The sequence below is a fragment of the Phaseolus vulgaris genome, chromosome 9 (assembly GCF_000499845.2).
Source record: "Phaseolus vulgaris cultivar G19833 chromosome 9, P. vulgaris v2.0, whole genome shotgun sequence".
Lineage (NCBI taxonomy): Eukaryota > Viridiplantae > Streptophyta > Magnoliopsida > Fabales > Fabaceae > Phaseolus > Phaseolus vulgaris.
In genome coordinates this window covers 32,629,614-32,650,128 of record NC_023751.2, presented here as the reverse complement: position 1 = coordinate 32,650,128, position 20,515 = coordinate 32,629,614, and the positions used below count along the sequence as shown (strand labels likewise).

General features: G+C 33.3%; 1 protein-coding gene across 1 annotated transcript; it reads left to right on the top strand.

The window, feature by feature from the left end:
* The first annotated feature begins 822 nt into the window (after nt 1-822).
* On the top strand, nt 823-18,975 carry LOC137820125 (regulator of nonsense transcripts UPF2). Its single transcript, XM_068623962.1, has 18 exons — nt 823-981; nt 1,174-1,248; nt 1,576-1,663; nt 3,912-4,114; nt 4,762-5,106; nt 5,342-5,446; nt 5,599-5,726; nt 6,304-6,480; nt 6,651-6,732; nt 7,037-7,342; nt 7,440-7,637; nt 7,736-7,837; nt 9,574-9,825; nt 9,919-10,137; nt 10,453-10,623; nt 15,506-15,691; nt 16,769-17,245; nt 17,815-18,975. Exons 2-18 carry the CDS (start codon nt 1,204-1,206, stop codon nt 18,316-18,318), a joined length of 3,588 nt encoding a protein of 1,195 aa, XP_068480063.1. The 5' UTR covers nt 823-981; nt 1,174-1,203; the 3' UTR covers nt 18,319-18,975.
* The last annotated feature ends 1,540 nt before the right edge of the window (nt 18,976-20,515 follow it).

Here is a 20,515-nt window from a genome sequence, read left to right as displayed (position 1 = left end):
AAGTGCTCTTGGTTGCATACCTTAGGTTTTTTAGGGTTGAAAGTCTATAAGGGTAGACAAAGTGTAACTAAGTATGAAATCCATCAAAAGATGGTCTTTAAATGCATATAGATACAAGTTATGATTTTTTTTTCATGAAATATTATAGGACGAGACGAACTAGCTGTTTAAGGTCATTTTGGCGAAGAAAAATGTTAGAGTGCTTGATGGGTATGACTACAAAGCGAGAAATGAAAGGGTAAAAGGATATGTCAGAATACATACCTTCCTACTGGTGTTGTAGAAAGAATCGTTGTATCATTCTTGATCACTCACTTGACTTATTTTCAGTGCATGATGTTTTAGACCATATACTAATACAACATTATTAGAACAAGATCTTCGAAATAAAATTTCTACAACACATGAAATACATTTTGGAATAAGATTTTTAAAATAAACTTTCTAAAACATATATAATACCTTGCGAAATGCATTTATACACCTTTCATAAATGTGTTCGAGAAAGAGTTTTGCAAAATGTGTTACAGAAAAAGCTTTTCAAAATGACATTAATTTTGCTTTTCTTCTTCTAACTACATTAGTGATGGTGGAGGAGTGGCGGCAGCAATGGTGGTAGGGTGCAATGAGGAGAAACAGACAGGGTAGGTTGGTCATTTCACCCAATTATGAGATGCAGGTTAAAACATGAGGGGTGCATATTAAAAATTGAGGGGGTGTAGGTTAAAAAAATGAGAGGGTGCAGGAAGCAAAACCCTTCATTTTCCGCACTGCAAACAGTACCCAAAAAAACTCACACAAACCCATCTCTCACCTTCGCAATTTCATCAAAACAAAACCACCATTTTCTTCGAAAATCAAACCAACACTCACCACTTCCATCTCCTATTCTTCTCTCCTTTTTCCCACTCAAAGCAACCTCTGACGATTACACCAAAACCCACTTCGCTCCTCTTCCCCAAAATATCGACCCTCACACCGGTAATTTCATCTTTGATCCGCTTTCTCCCCTTAAATCCATGCATGTGCTCTGTCGCGTTTTATCGCTACTGTGTTTTAACCATTCAATTGCAGTTTTCTTCAAGTATTATTCTGCCTGGGGAAAAACTCTCTTTTCTCACGCTGAACCCTAAGCTAATTCGTGTCAGTGTTCTTCCAATTGTTGCTGCGCAGGCGCGTGTTTTGGGAGCACAAGATACGGATATGGATCACCATGAGGATGAAAGTAACAGCAAACAAGACGATGAGGTTTAAGCATTACTCTATTGTGGGCTACTTTGTTTATTTATAAGTTACATCAATGGTTTAGTTTTTTTTTTTTTTTTCATGACTACATGGTGCCTATATTGGTTGAGTATTTTTCTTCTATTCTCTTTCTGTGAGTATTCAGTAGGACAATTTAGCAGTTTTGTGAAGGGTAACTGTAAATTGGCTGCTAATTTCGGTATTCATGAGGATTTGTGGATGTGTATTTTGTGTTGTCTGTGAATAAGAAGTTGTGTAATGGAAGTTCTTGGATAGATCATTCATTGCAAGATGACTTAGTAAAGGCCTAACTTCTCTAATGTTACGCAGGAAGCTGTTGCTCGCCTCGAGGAGATAAAAAAATCTGTTGAGGCAAAGATGGCTTTACGTCAAAGCAATTTGAATCCTGAAAGGCCTGGTTAGTTAATCTTCTGTTAGTTTTGAATAATTATTTATATGCTAAATGATTTTTTGCTGCCAATAGAATGGATATAATTCTTCAAATCATTGGAGACAATAGAATTACTTAAGTTCTCCCTTATTGAGTACCTTTGATAGACTACTTGATCTCAGGGTTGACTCCTAACCATCATGGCATTAAGTCTTATACCTCGTTCAGAACAAATCAGAAAGCAAAAAAAATGGCTCCCTAAGATGAATAATAATAGTTTTACTGTTGTAAATAAAAGTGCTTTCTTATGCTGTGTTAACAACTTGATTGGAAACATGCACAATAATGACATTTGTTATCAGAGAGATTCTTATCTTGTTATTTATTTAAGATGATTCTTAGCTTCTACCTTCGACAACTATTGTTGGATACATACTGCTAGCAATATGTATTGCTTCGGAGATGATTATTGGAAGATAAATGGGAAACTCAATTTTTGAGAAAATGAATCTTGATGACACTCTTATGTTAGTTTCTATATAATATAATTCCTTAGGTTGGGTTGTCTAATGCAAATATTTGCAGACACATTCTGGTAGATAGATAGCTGCAGCTGCTTCTTTTTGAATGTGATTCTGGACTGCTTCCTTGATCCTGGCAGCTGCTTGTTGTCTAAACACACTACTATTATCAGTCAATGTAATTGTATTTGATAAGTTTTTGTTCGATATAGAATCTGCTTTATATTAGGAAATTAATATGTAAGTTATCAGTATATTTTCAAACTAATACATAATTTGAGATATAAAAACAATTCATGTGCTTTCCCTTAATAGGTTAAGCTTTCAAAAGAACTGGTCTGTAGCATGGTATCAGAGTTTTTATGACCAAATCATCAGTGTTGATCCTTACCATTAAGATTCTTCGTAAAATAAATTTCAGTTCAGCAGAAATGGACTTTTGCATTATCCATGCTTCAAATCCAAAAGGCTCTTGCTTGATGGGAGTGTCTTAGAGATATGAAAACTATTCTTGGGCCTTCACTGGAGGATTTTAAAGCACAGTTCACTTCCAAATAGCTCATACTTTGAAATTTTATAAATAACCAAATCCAATTTTTGAATATTGATTATTGGTAAATGACAAACCATGACATAAGTCCTGTCTAAAATTCTGCTTGAAAAATAATTGAGCAACTTCAAGAAATATAAGACCTAAATACTAAGTGTCTTGAAACAAACTTTCGGGCACTCCACTAAAACTATATTAGATTCCCTGCCTCAGTCTGGAGGAGTAGAATAAGAAGCTCCCTTTTCCTTTATTTGAAAGTACATAGCCATGATTTAAGTGATTTATAACATATTGAGCGATCCCTACTGTGCTATAACTGAAATAGCACAAGCAAGCAAAACCCATATTTTTTTATTGAGTAATTTCAACGTGCCATGCACATTATCCATCAAGTAAAACAATTTAAATTAAGCCATTTTGAAACTTAAAAACCTAAAGAATAAATTGAATGCTTGAAAAATTTCTTCTCATTCAAGATAACCAAAATTATGATCTCAGAACAGTGTAGAAAGTCAATGGTAAGTTCTAAATTTTTTTTTGCCTTGGGAGTCCTTTCGGATCCAAAAAATTCATATCCCTGCATGCAACACAAGTCAGTTGGAAATTAAGAAGCATTCATGTGTGTAGTGTTGTAATTAAAAATCACTCACATCGTTTATAAATTAACTATTGGTCTTCCCCTCAAAATCACTTTGCACCATTCTATATCCATAGAAATTCAAAAATTTTCTAAAATTGAACTGACATCACCCATAATTCACTATTCTATCCTTCCTATGTGAACAAAATAATTGCTCAATCTTTCAGCTCAAAGATCTAGTTGCTTGTTTAGGTAATCATTTCAGGGGAGTGGATATACATTTAAACTACGATAGAGGAAGGATCACCTTTGTTATTTTTGAGTTAAAAGTAATTTTTAGAGGTTGAAAAGAAATCCGAGCATAGGATAAATAATTCTTAAGGAGTGGATGCCAACCACTCTTAGAGCATGATTCCTAAGTGTTTTCAGAACCCAAGAAAAGGAGTTTCACCCAAATTTCAAAATGTAATGTAGTTGAAATTATAGGCAGAACAATTGAAAGTGAAAACACAAAGGAAGAGTGAGGGAGGGGGTTGCAGAATAAGGTCTTTGTCCTGTTGAATGTTTGTTGTATTGTCTTAGTACTAATTGCATGAATAATAATCAATCTGCTCTTACATGCAGACTCAGGATTCTTAAGGACACTGGATTCCAGCATTAAGCGTAACACTGCGGTTATTAAGAAGCTGAAGCAGATCAATGAGGAGCAGCGTGAATCTCTGATGGATGAGTTGAGAAGTGTCAACTTAAGCAAATTTGTCAGTGAAGCGGTGACTGCAATATGTGATGCCAAACTCAGAAGTTCTGATATACAAGCTGCAGTTCAGGTATGTGCTTTTGCAGTTTTTTCACCCTGTTTTCTATGTCATTTGAAGTTTTTTCCTCAGAAGCAAGGGATCCACTGATTAGTTATGGTTACTGTGTGAATATTGTACTGTGTCAGTTTTCAGTTAGTTCATTCTAGCAATATAATATTTGTTTGTTGTTATCGGATTTTAAATGCAATGACAAATATGATTTTCTTACTTCAATTCTTTCTCTCCTTCGTTCTCTTCTTTATAACCTCTAACATTTGTACCTGGAGATCCAGGATCCTAGTGGCGTAGTGCTCTGCTCCATCTTCTTCTTCCACTGCACCGATATCTTGCTCGCACTCAATCTCGGAGAAACTCAATGAGAAGGAAAACCATACAAATCAAGTCTAATTAAATCTTTCCCAAATTTCTTATTATGCAAAGAAATCACAACTAATTATGCTAACAAATCACAACTAATTATGGTTACTGTACTACACAACACTTCCTTTTCTCAATGGTTGTTATATTAATTAAAGATAAATAATTGATTACATAGTTTAGCACATAGTTAATTTTTCCACAAAATTTGTATTTCTATATTAATTTATATATAGTGCGTATCTTAACTTAAATACTTGCCTTCTGATATGCTCCATCATTTGCTTCTTTTTGGAAAGATCTGTTCTTTGCTTCATCAAAGGTACAAGGACTTTGCTCCAAGCCTGATTCAAGGGCTTCTCAAGGTTTTCTCTCCTGGAAAACCTGGTGATGAATCAGATGCTGATAAAAACTTGAAGGCAATGAAGAAGCGCAGCACCCTGAAACTTCTATTGGAACTTTTTTTTGTTGGCGTTATTGAAGATGGTGGCATTTTTATAAATATCATAAAAGATCTTACCAATGGGGAACAGCTGAAAGATCGGGAAGCTGCACAAACAAGTTTGACCCTTCTTTCCAGTTTTGCTCGTCAGGGGAGAATTTTTCTTGGACTCTCAGTTAGTGGGCCGGAAATTCATGAAGAGGTATTTCTTTTATTAATCTTAAGTAGGATATTCTCACGCTTTCTATTGCTTATTTTTGTCCTTTTTTCCTTTTTATATTTTCATTGACTTTCATAATAATCTTCAGTCATTTTTCATCATGATTGCAAGTTTAACTTCAGCCCTCATTTCTATTTTTATCTTACTCTGTATCAATCAAGGATTATTCTGTTACTAGCTGAATTATATATTTTCCTGTACTGACATTCTGATGCAGTTTTTTAAAGGCCTTAACATCACAGCAGATCAGAAGAAAGTTTTACGGAAAGCATGCTATTCCTTTTATGATGCTGCAGCTGAACTGCTTCAGTCTGAGCATTCTGTAAGAGCTTCTGCCTTTACACACACACATATTAGAGAATTCTGAGAGAAAAATATAGTATGAAACCTGAGAATTGTATTTCTTAAAGGTCACTTACAAACAGAAGGTTGTTATGCCCTCTTTGATTACTGATCAATTTTGCTTTCCGACAGTCACTTAGATTAATGGAGCATGAAAATTCGAAGATTTTGAATGCAAAAGGAGAGCTAAGTGATGAAAATATTGCTTCATATGAAAAGCTTCGTAAATCCTTTGACCATTTGTACCGAAATGTTTCATCGTAAGTTGTTTTGTTTACTTTTGACTATTTCATTGCTGTTTACTGCATATGTTCTTGGTGTATACTGACTAATTATATTCTTGAAATACTAAGAACCCCAGTTGATGGTTTACATGTGTTGCTGTACCTGCATATTTCAGCCTATCACTAGCATATATGTGTGTTCATGAAAGCTTTGATCTAGTGAGACATTCAGTCAAGCAAATTTGAGGCAAATCTGGATATGATTATCTGTTGGTTAGGTTAGTTCAGGGAGATCTCTGTCCTTTAGAAACATAATGCATTTAGGTTCATCTATTCCTATATATTAAGATCTCATTGTCTAAGGTAAGCTCCACCCTCCAGCAAGTGCTTATCTCTCTCGGCCTGGTACCCCAAATTGGTTAAAAAAAGAATTTGTTGCCTTTGTATGATAGGTCTGCTCCACTATCCCCTGAATTCAGTTTTTCTTAAATTTAGTATGTCACTCTACTGTTTAACTATAAATGTCTAATCATTGTTGAGTGAGTATCGCTTTGATGTCACTAATTATCCCCTTAAGTTCTTAAAGCCTGTAATTATGATTTTCTTGTTATAGATTAGCAGAAGCACTTGATATGCAGCCTCCTGTAATGCCAGAGGATGGACATACGACTAGGGTTACCAGTGGTGAGGAGGGTATTTCTTCTGCTTCTGGTAAAGATTCTTCTGTTGTTGAACCAATATGGGATGATGAAGATACAAGGACTTTCTATGAATGTTTACCTGATCTTAGGTTTGTATTTCTAAAATACTTCTCTGTAACAAATATATTCATCCAGTTGATTTCTGTATTCTTTCCTGTTTAAAGTTTTGATATAATCATGGAATGTTTGAAGTTTCTTTTAGTTGGTTCAACAGTGTTTTATTTTTATATGGAACTTTTTCCTGCATATTTTTCTTCAGAGCGTTTGTTCCTGCTGTGCTTTTGGGAGAAACAGAGCAAAAAAGTAGTGAGCAATCTTCAAAGAGTCAAGACCAACCAAATGTAAGAACTCATTGGTTAATTTTTTTGAACATGCCATAACATTTAGACAATTGATATTTCTTATATCTTGTTGTCCTTGTATTGGAACATATCTTATTGTGTGCATTCTTGTATTTCTTTTTTTGTCTAATAAAATGCCTTTTCTATTAAAAGTCTTTTTCAGTCAATTTAGTTACTGTCCATATAATTCTGTGAAAGAATAATATAAACATTTACTCATATAACCCATTCCTGTTGATGTTTTTTTCTCTTTTTACCAACCTTCTGCAACTACTCACTGACTTCAAGATATATGATTATCTAGGAAATATCACCTGAATCCGACAAAGGTCAACAGACCACCCATGAAAGTGGAGAGATCTCTACAGAGTCTAATGCTTTGCCAGAGGCAGAAAGCACAGAAAGAGTGAAGGATAAGGAAGAAAAAGACAAGTCTAAAGAACTGGACAGAGAGAAGGAAAAGGAAAAGGAAAAGGAAAAAGACAAAGATAATGATAAAAAGGGAGAAAATGAAAAAGACAAACTCAGAAGTCTTGAAGGGACAAATTTGGATGCTCTACTGCAGAGGCTTCCGGGTTGTGTGAGCCGGGACCTTATAGATCAATTAACTGTGAGGATACTTTAGTTTGCTGTATTACTTATTCTTACATTGTATTGTTAATTTTTTTGTCATTATTTGTTATGCCTTTTTGTTTAACACATGTTAGGTCGAGTTCTGTTATCTGAATTCAAAATCAAATCGGAAAAAGCTTGTGAGGGCTTTGTTCAATGTACCAAGGACATCTCTAGAACTGCTAGCATATTATTCACGCATGGTTGCCACACTCTCAACTTGTATGAAGGATGTCTCCTCCATTCTGTTACAGATGTTGGAGGAGGAATTCAATTTCTTAATAAATAAAAAGGTTATTTTACACAATTTTGCGTATAGGATTAATTTTTTACCCTCTGCTAAAAATTTAACTGATTACTTTTGTTATCTGCTTTTGAAATGTCTTTACAGGATCAGATGAATATTGAGACAAAGATAAGGAATATCAGGTTCATTGGAGAACTTTGCAAGTTCAAAATTGCCTCTCCTGGCCTAGTCTTCAGTTGTTTGAAGGTACAATAGATTAATAATCAAATTATTATAAATGGAGGCTAGATCCTTCCAATTATGATTACAAATTTCTTAATGTTGCAACTTATGTTTTGGAGGCATTCCTATATTGTTGACAGGGTTCAGTTTGCCATGATTAAATGTTGCGTTTTTTTTCAAAACTACCTTTTTATTACTTTTTTTATTTATTTATTTCGAAGTCTTAGGTATTTTGATAAGGTTTATGATGAATTATACTGTGTTATCCTCCATATTTGATGATTCAAAATTTTTTTATGGATCAAATGCCCTTTGTCCCCATGGTCTTTCCATGTACAACAGATAGCCCCTAATTGTGTTATTAGCATACAATATGTTTTTCTGGTTCACATGTGTGAAGAAGACTTCTTTATTCTTTTTAATTTCACAAAATTGAAAGATTAATTCAAAGTTTCAAAATGCAAAATTGTTTGGGAAATTTGCCACATTTATGAGATGTAGTTGTTGTGCAAGCTTGTTTGTCTTCCCTGAATTTTCCCTTTTCTTTACATTTTGTTTGTAGATTATAGATTGTTAGGAAGGATGCAAGTAGCCACTATGATGAGGATAAAGAAATTGTCCAATGTAGAAAATTCTTGGGTTCCAAAGTTTTCCCTTTTCCTGTTGATTAATTTTTTTGAGATATAGAGCACCAAACTAATCTTTTGTTTAAAGCCTTGCTCAATGTAAAGGTAAGAGATTGTTCATTTTTTTCACTATCAATTTGATATAAACGTTAGGAAAATTGACCTTAAATCTAGTCTCTGTGGTTAGTATGTTGCCCTAATCGAAATCATACCTAGGATTGGGAATGAAGTGAAAGATTGTCACTGGCAGGTTTTTTTTTTGGAAAATTTCATTTATTCTGGTTTGTGTGGCAGGCAGACTTATATTTCTTTGTTTCAATAGGACTCCTTACAAGCGATTTTTCTGTATACTATCATCTAAATAATGAAGTTATTATGACTGGACAAAACCAATAAATAACTCCTCATATGCAAAATTATAGTAGGTCCCCTTTAAGATCAAACAATATTGTAACTTAGTGATCATAACATGTATTGTTAGATCTTATTATAAGTGCAAAATAAAATTAATGTATGCATATGCTTAGTAATAACATAGATAAGAAAAATAACCTCTAAATCTCAATGTTTAACAAACTTACATTAAAAATTCACAATCTTAAGGCCACATGCAGCTCATATAAGTCACACAACATAACTTTTTTGGAAACACAGCTCAAACACATGAAAATAGTCCAAACCTAGTACCACTAAGTGCTTAGTATCTCTTTGCACTTTGGTCTCCACTCACAGCAACACAGTGTTGGTTGAGATATTAGCACTACCACCCACTAGCATCAACATGAACACCAACGCTTAGTATTTTTGTTACAAGAAACCAAAACGGACAAACCACCTGTTAAAGAGCTAACAAAAAAATAGATATAGATCGACTGAAACCATGTGTCTAAATATGACATGGGTGAGGATTTATATAGATGTATATAAATAAATACACATAAATGAAAGATACACAGTTTCCTTGAAATTAGGAACACCAAAAAGTATAAAAAAATAATGTTAGTAAGTAAACAACTCATATATTAGTTTTCCAGTACAACTACTACTTACTACCTACTTAATACCTATTTTAACAATCTTGATGTTTTCATATAGTAAATTCAGTCCCTTATTGACGTCTTGTTGTCCTTCCAGGCCTGTTTAGATGATTTCACACATCACAACATTGATGTAGCTTGCAATCTTCTTGAAACATGTGGCCGTTTTCTGTATCGGTCTCCAGAAACTAGTATAAGAATGGCTAACATGTTGGAGATATTGATGCGCTTGAAAAATGTAAAAAATTTGGATCCGAGACATAGCACTTTAGTGGAGAATGCATACTACCTTTGCAAACCACCAGAAAGATCTGCACGAGTAGCTAAAGTTCGTCCTCCATTGCATCAGGTGAGATCTTCATTTTTATTCTCTCTCTCTCTCTCTCAGTGTCTCTAATAAGTTTCATAATCAATTAGTATTTTAATGACATCTTCATTGCAGTATATCAGAAAATTACTTTTCTCTGATCTTGACAAGTCTACCATTGAGCATGTGCTGAGGCAACTGCGCAAATTACCGTGGAATGAATGTGAGCCATATCTTTTGAAATGCTTCATGAAGGTCTACAAAGGAAAATATGGTCAGATCCACCTGATTTCATCTCTTGCTCTTGGATTAAGTCGGTATCATGATGAGTTTGCTGTAGCTATTGTTGATGAGGTATGTTGATATTACTCTTGAATTTATGGTCTATTCATTGTACAATAAAATGATGCATAGTTTGAGCATTGCCTACCTGTATGCATGTAAACTTGGTCAGACTGAACAAGGGTTGCCTCAATTGGAATCTATACACTTCATTTAACACGTTAATGTTAACCAAATTATTTTCATTTGTTTAATGATGAAAAATTTATTATTTCAAGTTCTAGAACCAACAACAGTATTTCCAAGGGACAAGAGTTTTGCTGAAGATTTACCACTCCAAAAGATTTGAAGTTTTGGAGTGACATTGACTAAAGATATGCTTTTCAGGTTCTTGAGGAGATTAGAGTTGGGTTAGAGTTAAATGACTATGGGATGCAGCAAAGACGCATTGCTTACATGCGATTCTTAGGAGAGCTTTACAACTATGAGCATGTAGACTCTTCTGTTATTTTTGAGACCCTATATCTCATTCTCATCTATGGTCATGGGACATCAGAGGTATTGATTTTGCACTGTTTACCTATTTTTAGGGGCAGAAGGAATTAAGCTTTTTCCGTCTTCTGTATTGTTAAAACCTGAAAGTATGTTTCTTTAAAACAAAGGCGTGCACTGTATATGTACCAAATTTGTTTATGTGCTTTAGATTTTTCATGAGCTTTCCTTTCCATAGAGTCAGTATTAAAATTATGCACTTCCCCCTTTTGTCATCTATTTTTTTTTAAACTCCTTGCCCATTTAAGTAGTACTTTATTTTTAATAACCAATAATTTATTATTGTCTTTAATAAAAACTTAAATTTGTTAGAGATATGAGGGAAGGTACAGTAAAGGGAGGATGAAATATTATTCAATTTAGAAGGATTTGAGGTTGCAATATCATTGGTTTCGTTAGAATTTCATTTAGTCTTTATTTGTTATGCATCATCACTATTCAACAATCAACAACCATAGGTTTCAGGTCTCACTTAGCTGAGCTGGTAAAGTCCTTTGCAGTTTATTGCAACTACATGTAATAAAATTCTGTTTACACCCATTTCCTTCCATGTTGTGCATGAATAACAAAAATTTATTGCTTGAGTTGTAATGTATTTTGCCCACCAATCTATATGTGGACAAAAGAAAAATCATCAATTAACGTTTATTCCATAAGCTGGGGCTTGCTACATTGATGAGTTGATCCTTTTGAGCTCTATCAAAAGCTAAAACATTTAACTGAACATTTTGAATATCTTTCTTAGATGTTTCTTTTCTCTTGAATTACACTTTGACATTCTCGCTTCTCAAAATTTTAAATTATTTTTCTAAAATGGTTTTTTATCTCATTGAAAAAGCAACAAAAAAAGAAGTTCAGAGCTATCTTTCATTAAGTATCATAAAGAATCATCCAACGAAAATCATCAATTAAAGTTTATTCAACAAGCTGGGGCTGGCTACATTGATGAGTTAATCCTTTTGAGCTCTATCAAAAGCTAAAACATTCAACTGAACATTTTGAATATCTTTCTTAGATGTTTATTGTCTCTTGAAGTACATTTTGACATTATCACTTCTCAAAATTTTAAATTGTTTTTCTAAAATAGTTTTTGATCACATTGAAAAAGCAACAAAAACAAAGTTAACTTCTATCTTTCATTAAATTGAAAGATCAGGCTTGGACCCCAATTATTTGTGTGATTGGCACTAAAAAATAGTTACATATTTTTCAAGTTTGCTTGGGAAAAGCAGATGAGTCGTGTTTTCTTGAATTACTTAATTCACGACCTCAGGCTTCCAAATTTCTGGTACTTGGAATCAAAAGTTTCAATTTGAACAAACTCAATAGACCATGAATATGCTTTGGAGACTTGTAGAAAAATGATAAATATTTAAAGATATTGTCTCAAATTATTTTAGAATATCTTATTTATATCTCTTATAATTTATTTTTCTTTTATATTTGCTTTGTTATATTAATTAGGATCTTAATAATTATAGAAATATCTTATTAGAATATGATTTGTCAAAATATATTTTAGGGAGTTTTATATATTATTCCTAATATGTTTTAATTCATTATATTTGCTATGTCTTACTATTATTACTAGTATAACAATCCCGTAATTTCAGGGATTCGTCCCCTAGAATAGGCTACTCTTATTTCCAAAATTTCAGATGGTATTATAGCTTCTGATCCTTGGGAGCCTCCGACTGCTGATCTGATTGCAGGCTTCATTGCTGCAAAACCCTAGAATTTGATTGCAACCTTCATCAACAGACAATATTAAGTAAACTATTTTTTAAAGGGATGCATAACAGAAAAATACCAAATAACCTGCTTCTGTGTGTTTTAGACCAAAGGTTTGATCAATGTGGCTAAATTCTTGAAATTGAGCCGTGGGTATTGTTTGAGTGCATAGAGAAAATGACAAAATGTATAAACCAAACATTTTACTGTTTAGCTGATGAAGAGATCAACGATGAATAATTGATATGGCAAAGAATAGGCAGGCAATAGTCATGTTGGATACCAGAGGTATCACTACAATTAAGGCGATAGGTCTAAGTGTATTCTTCGGCTACTAGTTTAGCTTTTGATGTGATCAACTTCTTCATTGGGTGTCCAACTTTAACAACCTAAACCCAACAATGTCTAATCGTCTTCTTTCCAGAAAGAAGAAGAACTAACTGCTATGTGCTACTATGTTCAAGACTTTGCATTTTAACAATCATGACTTGTTCCCATCCAAGATGATCAAGTGCTTCATTCACATTTTTAGTAATTGTAATAAAAGAGACAAAGGAGATAAAAGAAAAATAGAAAGGAGACAACCTATGATAACGATGAACCTACTTGAATCATTATTGGAAGCCTGGTATTGAGTGACGATTGAGAATGACCTAATCTTGAAGCATTGGATTAGTCATTTGGGTCCTGTGTTGGTAGGTAAACTATAGGTGGTGATGATGGTTCGGGTGGACTCTAGATGAGATTTAGGTTGTTAGATGTAGGCAGAATAAAGGACTCCATCAGTGGCATAAGAAGGGTTGTTGGATTGAATGAACATCTTTTGCAAAAGGAGTAAATAAATGTCTCTTAAAAAAAGTGACCTTGGCACACATGTAGTACCTCTTGGTTTCAAAAGTCTAGTAACAATTCCCTTTTTTAGTTTTAGAATATCCCAAGAAAAGAAATTTGATGGCTTTGGCTTCGCTGACACCTTATCGAAACCCTGAGACATATCATGAACAAAACATACACAACCACAAACATAGAAATATGAAAGAGAAGTTCATTTAGTAATAAAATGGAATAAGGAACTTTATTTTTATGAGAAGAAAAATACATTTTGTTGATAAGAAAACAAGTAGTGAGGATAGCATCATCATAGTGATGGATAGGTATAATCCAACCAAGCAATAAGGTGCAAGCAAATTCAACCAAGTATCTTTTTTCTCTTTGCTATACCATTTTACTGAGGTGTGTGAGGACATGTAGACTGATTAAAAGTGCAGAAAAATCAAAAGAAAAATATTCTTTAGCATTGTCACTTAAAATTTTACGTAGTTGCCCAAATTGATTTTGATTTCATTAAGGAAAAACATACAAATAGACAAAAGTTCAGACTTATCTTTCATTAGACAAGCCCAACTACCTTTAGAATACTCATCAATAAAAGTAACAAATATCTAAATCCAAATGATGTGACAGCTTGACCCCCAAATATCAGAATGAATGATAGAAAAGACAAAATTATATCTTGATTTAGATTTTTTTTGGAAAGGATTATCTAACGTGTTTTCCTAGTTGACATGACTCACATTCTAAGGCTTAAAGTCTACTAAATCCAGGAACCACTTTCTTTGATTTTGACAAGTGAGGATGACCTAAGCGATCATGTGTTTAGGAGATTGGGATGCAAAACAAGACGGAGATGAACTAGTTCCAAAACAGTATAAGCCTTTGGAATGTCTTTCGCCAATCAGTGGTGACCTGTACCACATTCCTGTATAGCAAAAGAGTTAACATCAAAGGTTACTAAGCAATTTGATGACATGGTTAATTGACTTAAAAAATTAAGATTGAAGGGCATGTGGGTACAAGGAGAACAAATTTAGGAGAAAGGGAAACTTGACAAATTCCTTGAGAAAGAACTTTAGATTCACTGGCTAAGGTTATGAAATGAGGAATTTTAGGAAAAGAAAAAGAATAGAACAAAAAAGTAAACCAGAAATATGATCAAAAGTAATTGAGTTAATTATTATCCATCGACTTTGACTTTCTACAAGTTGTGAAATTCAAGTTGTTGGCAATTTGAGATTTGTAGATGATTGTGCTAGGCTGTTGAATTTCATCCCTAATTTTTCTTTAATATTCCTCATTAGAAAACTTTGGTTCAACATCATATTTTGAGATGTTGGCTGTTTTGTCACGAAAGCCATATAGTAGTAGTTTCCTTGGGTATGACCCATTTTGGTATCCTGTTCATAGTCGGAAATACTGTTCACTGCCGATGTTTTTACGGCTAGTATTGTTCATAGAAAGTTGACCTTTTACCTCGAACGTAAAATACACACACCTATTGTCTACTGTGCCTTGAATTGGTCACAAAATTGGTTGCTGGCAGGTGGAAACAAGAGATGGTGGTGACCAGTAGCAGACTTTGAATATATACATATACATACATACATATATATCAGAGAAATAGGGTTACTCACTAATCCTTCCATATACAACAAATGCAGATTTATAATAGCTGAACAACGGATAATAAACTAATTTAACATATGCAATATGAATACTCTTTTCTCTGGACCTGTTAATGATATTTCTCATTGCATTCCATTGTAGGTCATGCCCAAATCTTTGAATGTGTTTTTTTCTTTGCTTTTTCTTTGTATATTCCTATCAAGCCTTGAAATAAGTATATATATCTTCCACTATTGAATTGGTACAAAGCCAAATTGGTTCTGATATATAGGTTTCTTGTCTTATTCCACTCTTAAACTACTTCTTCCTGTAGTTTTATAATGTGACTCATGAGCTTGGCATCATCGTAATCTGCGCATCTTTGTATGTCTTTTGCTCTGCACTTTCATTATCCAGCATTTTCATAGATCTTATCATCTAATTGGACTTGGTAAGGGCAATTATACCCTCTCCCCTAAACATTTCCAAACTTAATGGGTATGCTTTTTTGTGCATTATCAATATTATTCATCTACTGCTTCGTTTACCTTATTTTACTGAACACATTGTTACTATGAAAAAATTAAGTGGACAACAGATCATAGTTTTACTGTGTGGCCTTGAATGTTGTTCTTTGACTCTTAGTTTACTTTTTTTTTATGTGTGAGAGCCTTCTCGTAACATTATGAAAAAATCTGTTCTTTAATCTTGTCAGCAAGACGTACTTGATCCACCTGAAGATTGTTTTCGCATAAGGTTGATAATTACTCTGCTTGAAACTTGTGGGCATTACTTTGGTCGTGGCTCTTCTAAGAGGAAACTTGATCGGTTCCTAATACACTACCAGAGGTATATTTTAAGCAAAGGGGCTGTGCCTCTGGACATCGAATTTGACTTACAGGTCAGTCAGGCAGCCCTTTTTTTAATAGTATTTCATTATTTGGGTATGGTTAATATGCTGATTTGTTTGTTTATAGATTTGATTTAGCTATAGTTTTTTGTTTACTTAATAATGTTGGGCTACTAATGCTGTAGATATGGATTTGTTTTAGTGTTGGAAATTGCAGCTAACATCTGTATATTTAGAATTTTGATGAGAAGAATGTTAGGTAGCTTTATACTTTCCTAGCTGCTTTCTTGAATTTTATTATTATTTTGATTTGACACTTTCAGATAACTAATTGTTTTTATTCTTGTTTGGTTAAAGATATATTGGTTTTCTTGTTTATTCTTGCTTTTAGTGGTTACTAACATCATCTGTGTGCATGACTATATTCTGGAATTTTGACGGTGGACTTAGTGTCAATGTAAAATGAGATTTGTTTGTATGACTAGCCTGTTGTGCTGTACTATCTCCATCCAAAATGAGTGTAGTTGTAGGCTTTAACCTAAATTCCAAATTGACAAAATCTCGATTTTCAATGAAGTAAATATTTTGTTCATAATTTGTCCTCTTATAAATTATATCAATGTTTGTATTTGCAGCAAATAAAAGCAATGCATTTATTGAGATTAGAGGATGAGCTTATTTTGATAAGATTGTTTCAAGTAACACATTTACTTTTACTCTTAATTTATGTGAAAAAACCTTAACCTGCAGTCATTTTGGGATCGAGGCAGTCATTTTGGCAAGTTCCCACAATTAACTAAGGTTATATGTGAGCTGATGTTTGGAATGAAAAAAGAACTTGCATGTTATGCCACCTAGGAAAACGTGATAGTTTTTTAGGATAATTGCTAGCTGCCAAAATTTAGCCTATACCTCGTCCTCTCTTCATACTATACTGCCCATCGACTCAAGTATTCCTTTTAGAATTTTTTATTTGGCAGTAGATTTTGAAAGCTATCCCACTAACTACAAGGTGTGGCGTTTCCAAGCTAACTTACTCCCTATAGTTTAACTTTTGTCATGATAAATGGTATATATCTTTGTTGTCTTTCATTTACTATTTTTTTTTTCATTATCTGTTGGGTGCAGGATCTGTTTGCGGATTTACGACCCAATATGGTTCGTTACACTTCTATTGAGGAAGTGAATGCAGCTCTAGTAGAACTTGAGGAACATGATAGAATAGTTTCTTCTGATAGGGCCAGTAGTGAAAAACATTCTGACAATGAGAAGCCTTCGAGTAGGACCATTTCCACTACTACTGTGGTTGGCAATGGACAGAGCATTGATAATGGTATGGATGAAAATGGGGTGCAAGATGATGTTAATGACAGTGAGACTGATTCAGGGAGTGACACAATTGATGTAGAGGGTCATAATGATGAAGAGTTGGATGAGGACAATCACGATGATGGCTGTGAAACTGAGGATGATGAAGATGACGATGACGATGGGCCTGGACCTGCTTCCGATGAGGAGGATGAAGTGCATGTGAGACAAAAAGTGACGGAGGTGGACCCTCTGGAAGAAGCTGATTTCGATCAGGAGCTCAAGGCTGTAGTGCAGGCAAGTATTTGCATAATTTATTGTATTTGCTTACTCCTACATTTCTGCAAAAGTTTGATGCTTCCTTTGTGAATTTAAATTTTTTTCCTGGAATCCTACTGCTACGCTGTTATGATAAAGAAAAACTATACTAATTAGTAATTCCTTCCTTCTAATTGAACAACATCTGGAATTAAAAATAATTAGAGCTGGTCTTGTACAACTTGAACTACACATGTACAATGAGTTTGTATTTATTTTTTATAAACTACTTTTTGATTTAGAAGTCACACGTTCAATTTTTGGAAATAGCCTCATCACTTGTAGGGGGGTAAATCCTTACATGGTTTCACTAGGTGGAAGACCTGTGCCCTGATTTGCGCTTTTATATCACAATTATTTTGGAGATTTTTTTCTTTCAAATATATTCTGTCTTCTCTTCGCCCTTTTCCATCCAATCCCTAAATTTCAACAATCTTTTTTAATTTAAGATTTGCCTTTGGAAAGTAAAAACAGCATTGTCTTGTTGTTTTAGTTATGTCTGGCTGTATTTCTAACTTTTCAAAGTACTTGCTTCATAAATTCTGTAGGAGAGTATGGAACAGAGAAGACAGGAGCTACGGGGTCGTCCTACGTTGAACATGATGATTCCAATGAATGTATTTGAGGGATCTACCAAGGATCACCACGGGAGGGGAGTTGGTGGGGAAAGTGGTGATGAGGCACTGGATGAGGATACAGGTGGAAACAAAGAGGTTCAGGTTAGAGTTCTTGTGAAGCGCGGAAACAAGCAGCAAACAAAGCAGATGTTCATCCCACGGAATTCCTCACTGGTGCAGAGTACAAAACAGAAAGAAGCAGCCGAGCTTCAAGAGAAAGAAGACATCAAGAGGCTTGTTTTGGAGTACAATGACAGAGAAGAGGAGGAGCTTAATGGATTAGGGACCCAGCCGGCAAACTGGATGCCGAGTGTAGGTAACAAAACCAGTGGCCGTGGCAGCACTTTGGATGGAAACAGTGGCAGGGGTAGTGGATCAAGACATCGGCATCATAATTATTCTGGCAGTGGAATATATTACAGCAGAAGAAAGTAAATACAGAAGGCAGATATTTGATGCCTTCTTCCTCTCAGCGTGACAAGTATTTGAAAACAAAGTTCATCGGATATTCCTTAGTATGGCCTAGCCTTGTCTTTTGCCACTACCCTCCTTAGCAAAAAATTAATGGCAAAGGCGAGTTATCACTTATCTTGTTGGTGAGTGGTGGTTTTGGAACAGCGTGTTGGAGATGCAGGGATTGTGGAGATGTAAACACTATGGTTTCCTGATCTTAAGGTGACATGACATGCAGGATGTAAGATTGTGGTTTGCCTGCATACAGGTCACAAATGGATCGCGGCCTCCAAGCTTCTTGTATAGCTAGCTATCTGTATGGAGCTAAAATCAGTGTTTGGTTTGGTGGTTTCATTTCAAGTCAGCCAGAGGTTGGATTATATCATGTGAAGAAAGAATATAGGCAAAAAGAGTCTTGATACTTTGTTAACATACCAAAAACCATGTCAATCATCAGTGCTAGAATCGACCTCACTTTTAGACATTTGGATTGCATATTATCATTATTCTTGTAGAAACAACTTCTATTAAGAGTATTCGTTATGCATGATGAATGATGCATAATGCCTAGACCTTGATGGGGTATTCATTAGTTGGGTTGCTTAAATTTTAAGTAATATATGAAGTCCAATTAGTAGAGTTTGGGTTATCAGATTAAACTTAAAAGTTATACTTTTTTTAACCTTTTATGTTCGCATGCTATTTATTAAATTTTGTTACAAAAATTTCTTCTAATTTTGGATGATAATTAAAGAAATTTCTTCTAATTTCTTTTAAGTAAACCTTTGGTGGTAGAAGGACTTTTTCTATATATGAAAATTATGAATTTTACGAATGATTACGTTTTGTTTAGATGGTGGAAAGTATTCTTGAGAATACTTGTATAAGTTTATTTAAATCAAAAGATAATGAATTGTTTTTATCAAAATATTTAATTTGTTATTATATTAAATTTCTTAAAAGGAATATAGTGTTTTTTTACCAAAATATTTATTATAACTTGGAAAGTTAGTTTTTCAGGGATGTTTAAGCAGAAAATTAAGCTAAAAATTGTTTCTGGAATTATACTTGTCCATCTTTAGGTTTTCGAGAAATTAAAAATTTTCTTCTACCAGTCGTTGTGTAAGAGTAACTCTAACATGTTATTCTTCAGCTTAACTTTTCATTTTTTTAATGTTGTGGTTAAATGTGTTATTTTTGAAGTTATTAGATTGAAAGGAAAAGAAAGATTAATATAGATGGTGATTTAGTTAAGTTGATGATTTTTTATAATTAAATCAATTCTTATTATGCGTTATTAATTTATATAATTTTTTCTACATTTATAATTTTACACAACTAATTAAATAAGATAAAATGGTTAGATGGATACTTAATTGTGAGTTTGCTAAAATTTGTTAGTTAGTTGAGTTTTATTTAAAAATAAAGTTTATAGAGATAAAGAATATACAATTTATAAATAGAGTGAGATATTAGTTATTTATTTAATTAAAAATCTTATTCATATAAAACTTATTTTTTTCTAAATTCTTTTAAATTGAGATAATAACTTATTTTGCTGTGTTCTCATATTAGTAATAAGATAAAAATTAAAGTAGGTTTATTAAAGTTGTGATTCAGAGAAAGGTTTATTAAAGTTATTAAGGATTTTATTCCATTTTCTTCTTTTCTTTGGGTGATTTGTAAATGAGCGATGATGTTGATATAAAGTTTGTTATTTAGTGAATCATTGGAGTTAGGTTGGATTTATGATGTTAATAAATTTACTCTTAAATTTCTACCAAGCAAAAATTATATCAATTTGAATACCTAAATTGTGTTATTTACAGAACAAATAAGTAATAAATTCAAATTCTTAATCTGAGCATTTAAAAATCTTAAAATGACACACATAACACAAATTATTTAATGAACCAATAATTAAGTTAAACTCAATAAAAAAATCAATCATAATACTTCAATAAAATACAACAAGATCCTATTAAGGTTTAGAAATAAACTTTTTACTCACAATTATTATAAACATTCATACATAAAACATTTTGTACTATCTTTCTTAGCTTGAGAGTAACTTTACAAACTCTTTAAGTTGTTATGTTTAAGTGGGTATTTCCCAAATCTCACATTAATTAATACAAAAAAGAAAAAAAAAGAAAATTATTTTAAAAATAAATGATTG

Coding starts and splice junctions, on each gene's coding strand:
- LOC137820125 (XM_068623962.1), top strand. CDS start 1,204: ATGGATCACCATGAGGATGAAAGTAACAGCAAACAAGACGATGAG. Junction 9,826..9,918: donor TTCGTCCTCCATTGCATCAG/GTGAGATCTTCA, acceptor TCTTCATTGCAG/TATATCAGAAAATTACTTTT. Junction 10,624..15,505: donor ATGGTCATGGGACATCAGAG/GTATTGATTTTG, acceptor TAATCTTGTCAG/CAAGACGTACTTGATCCACC.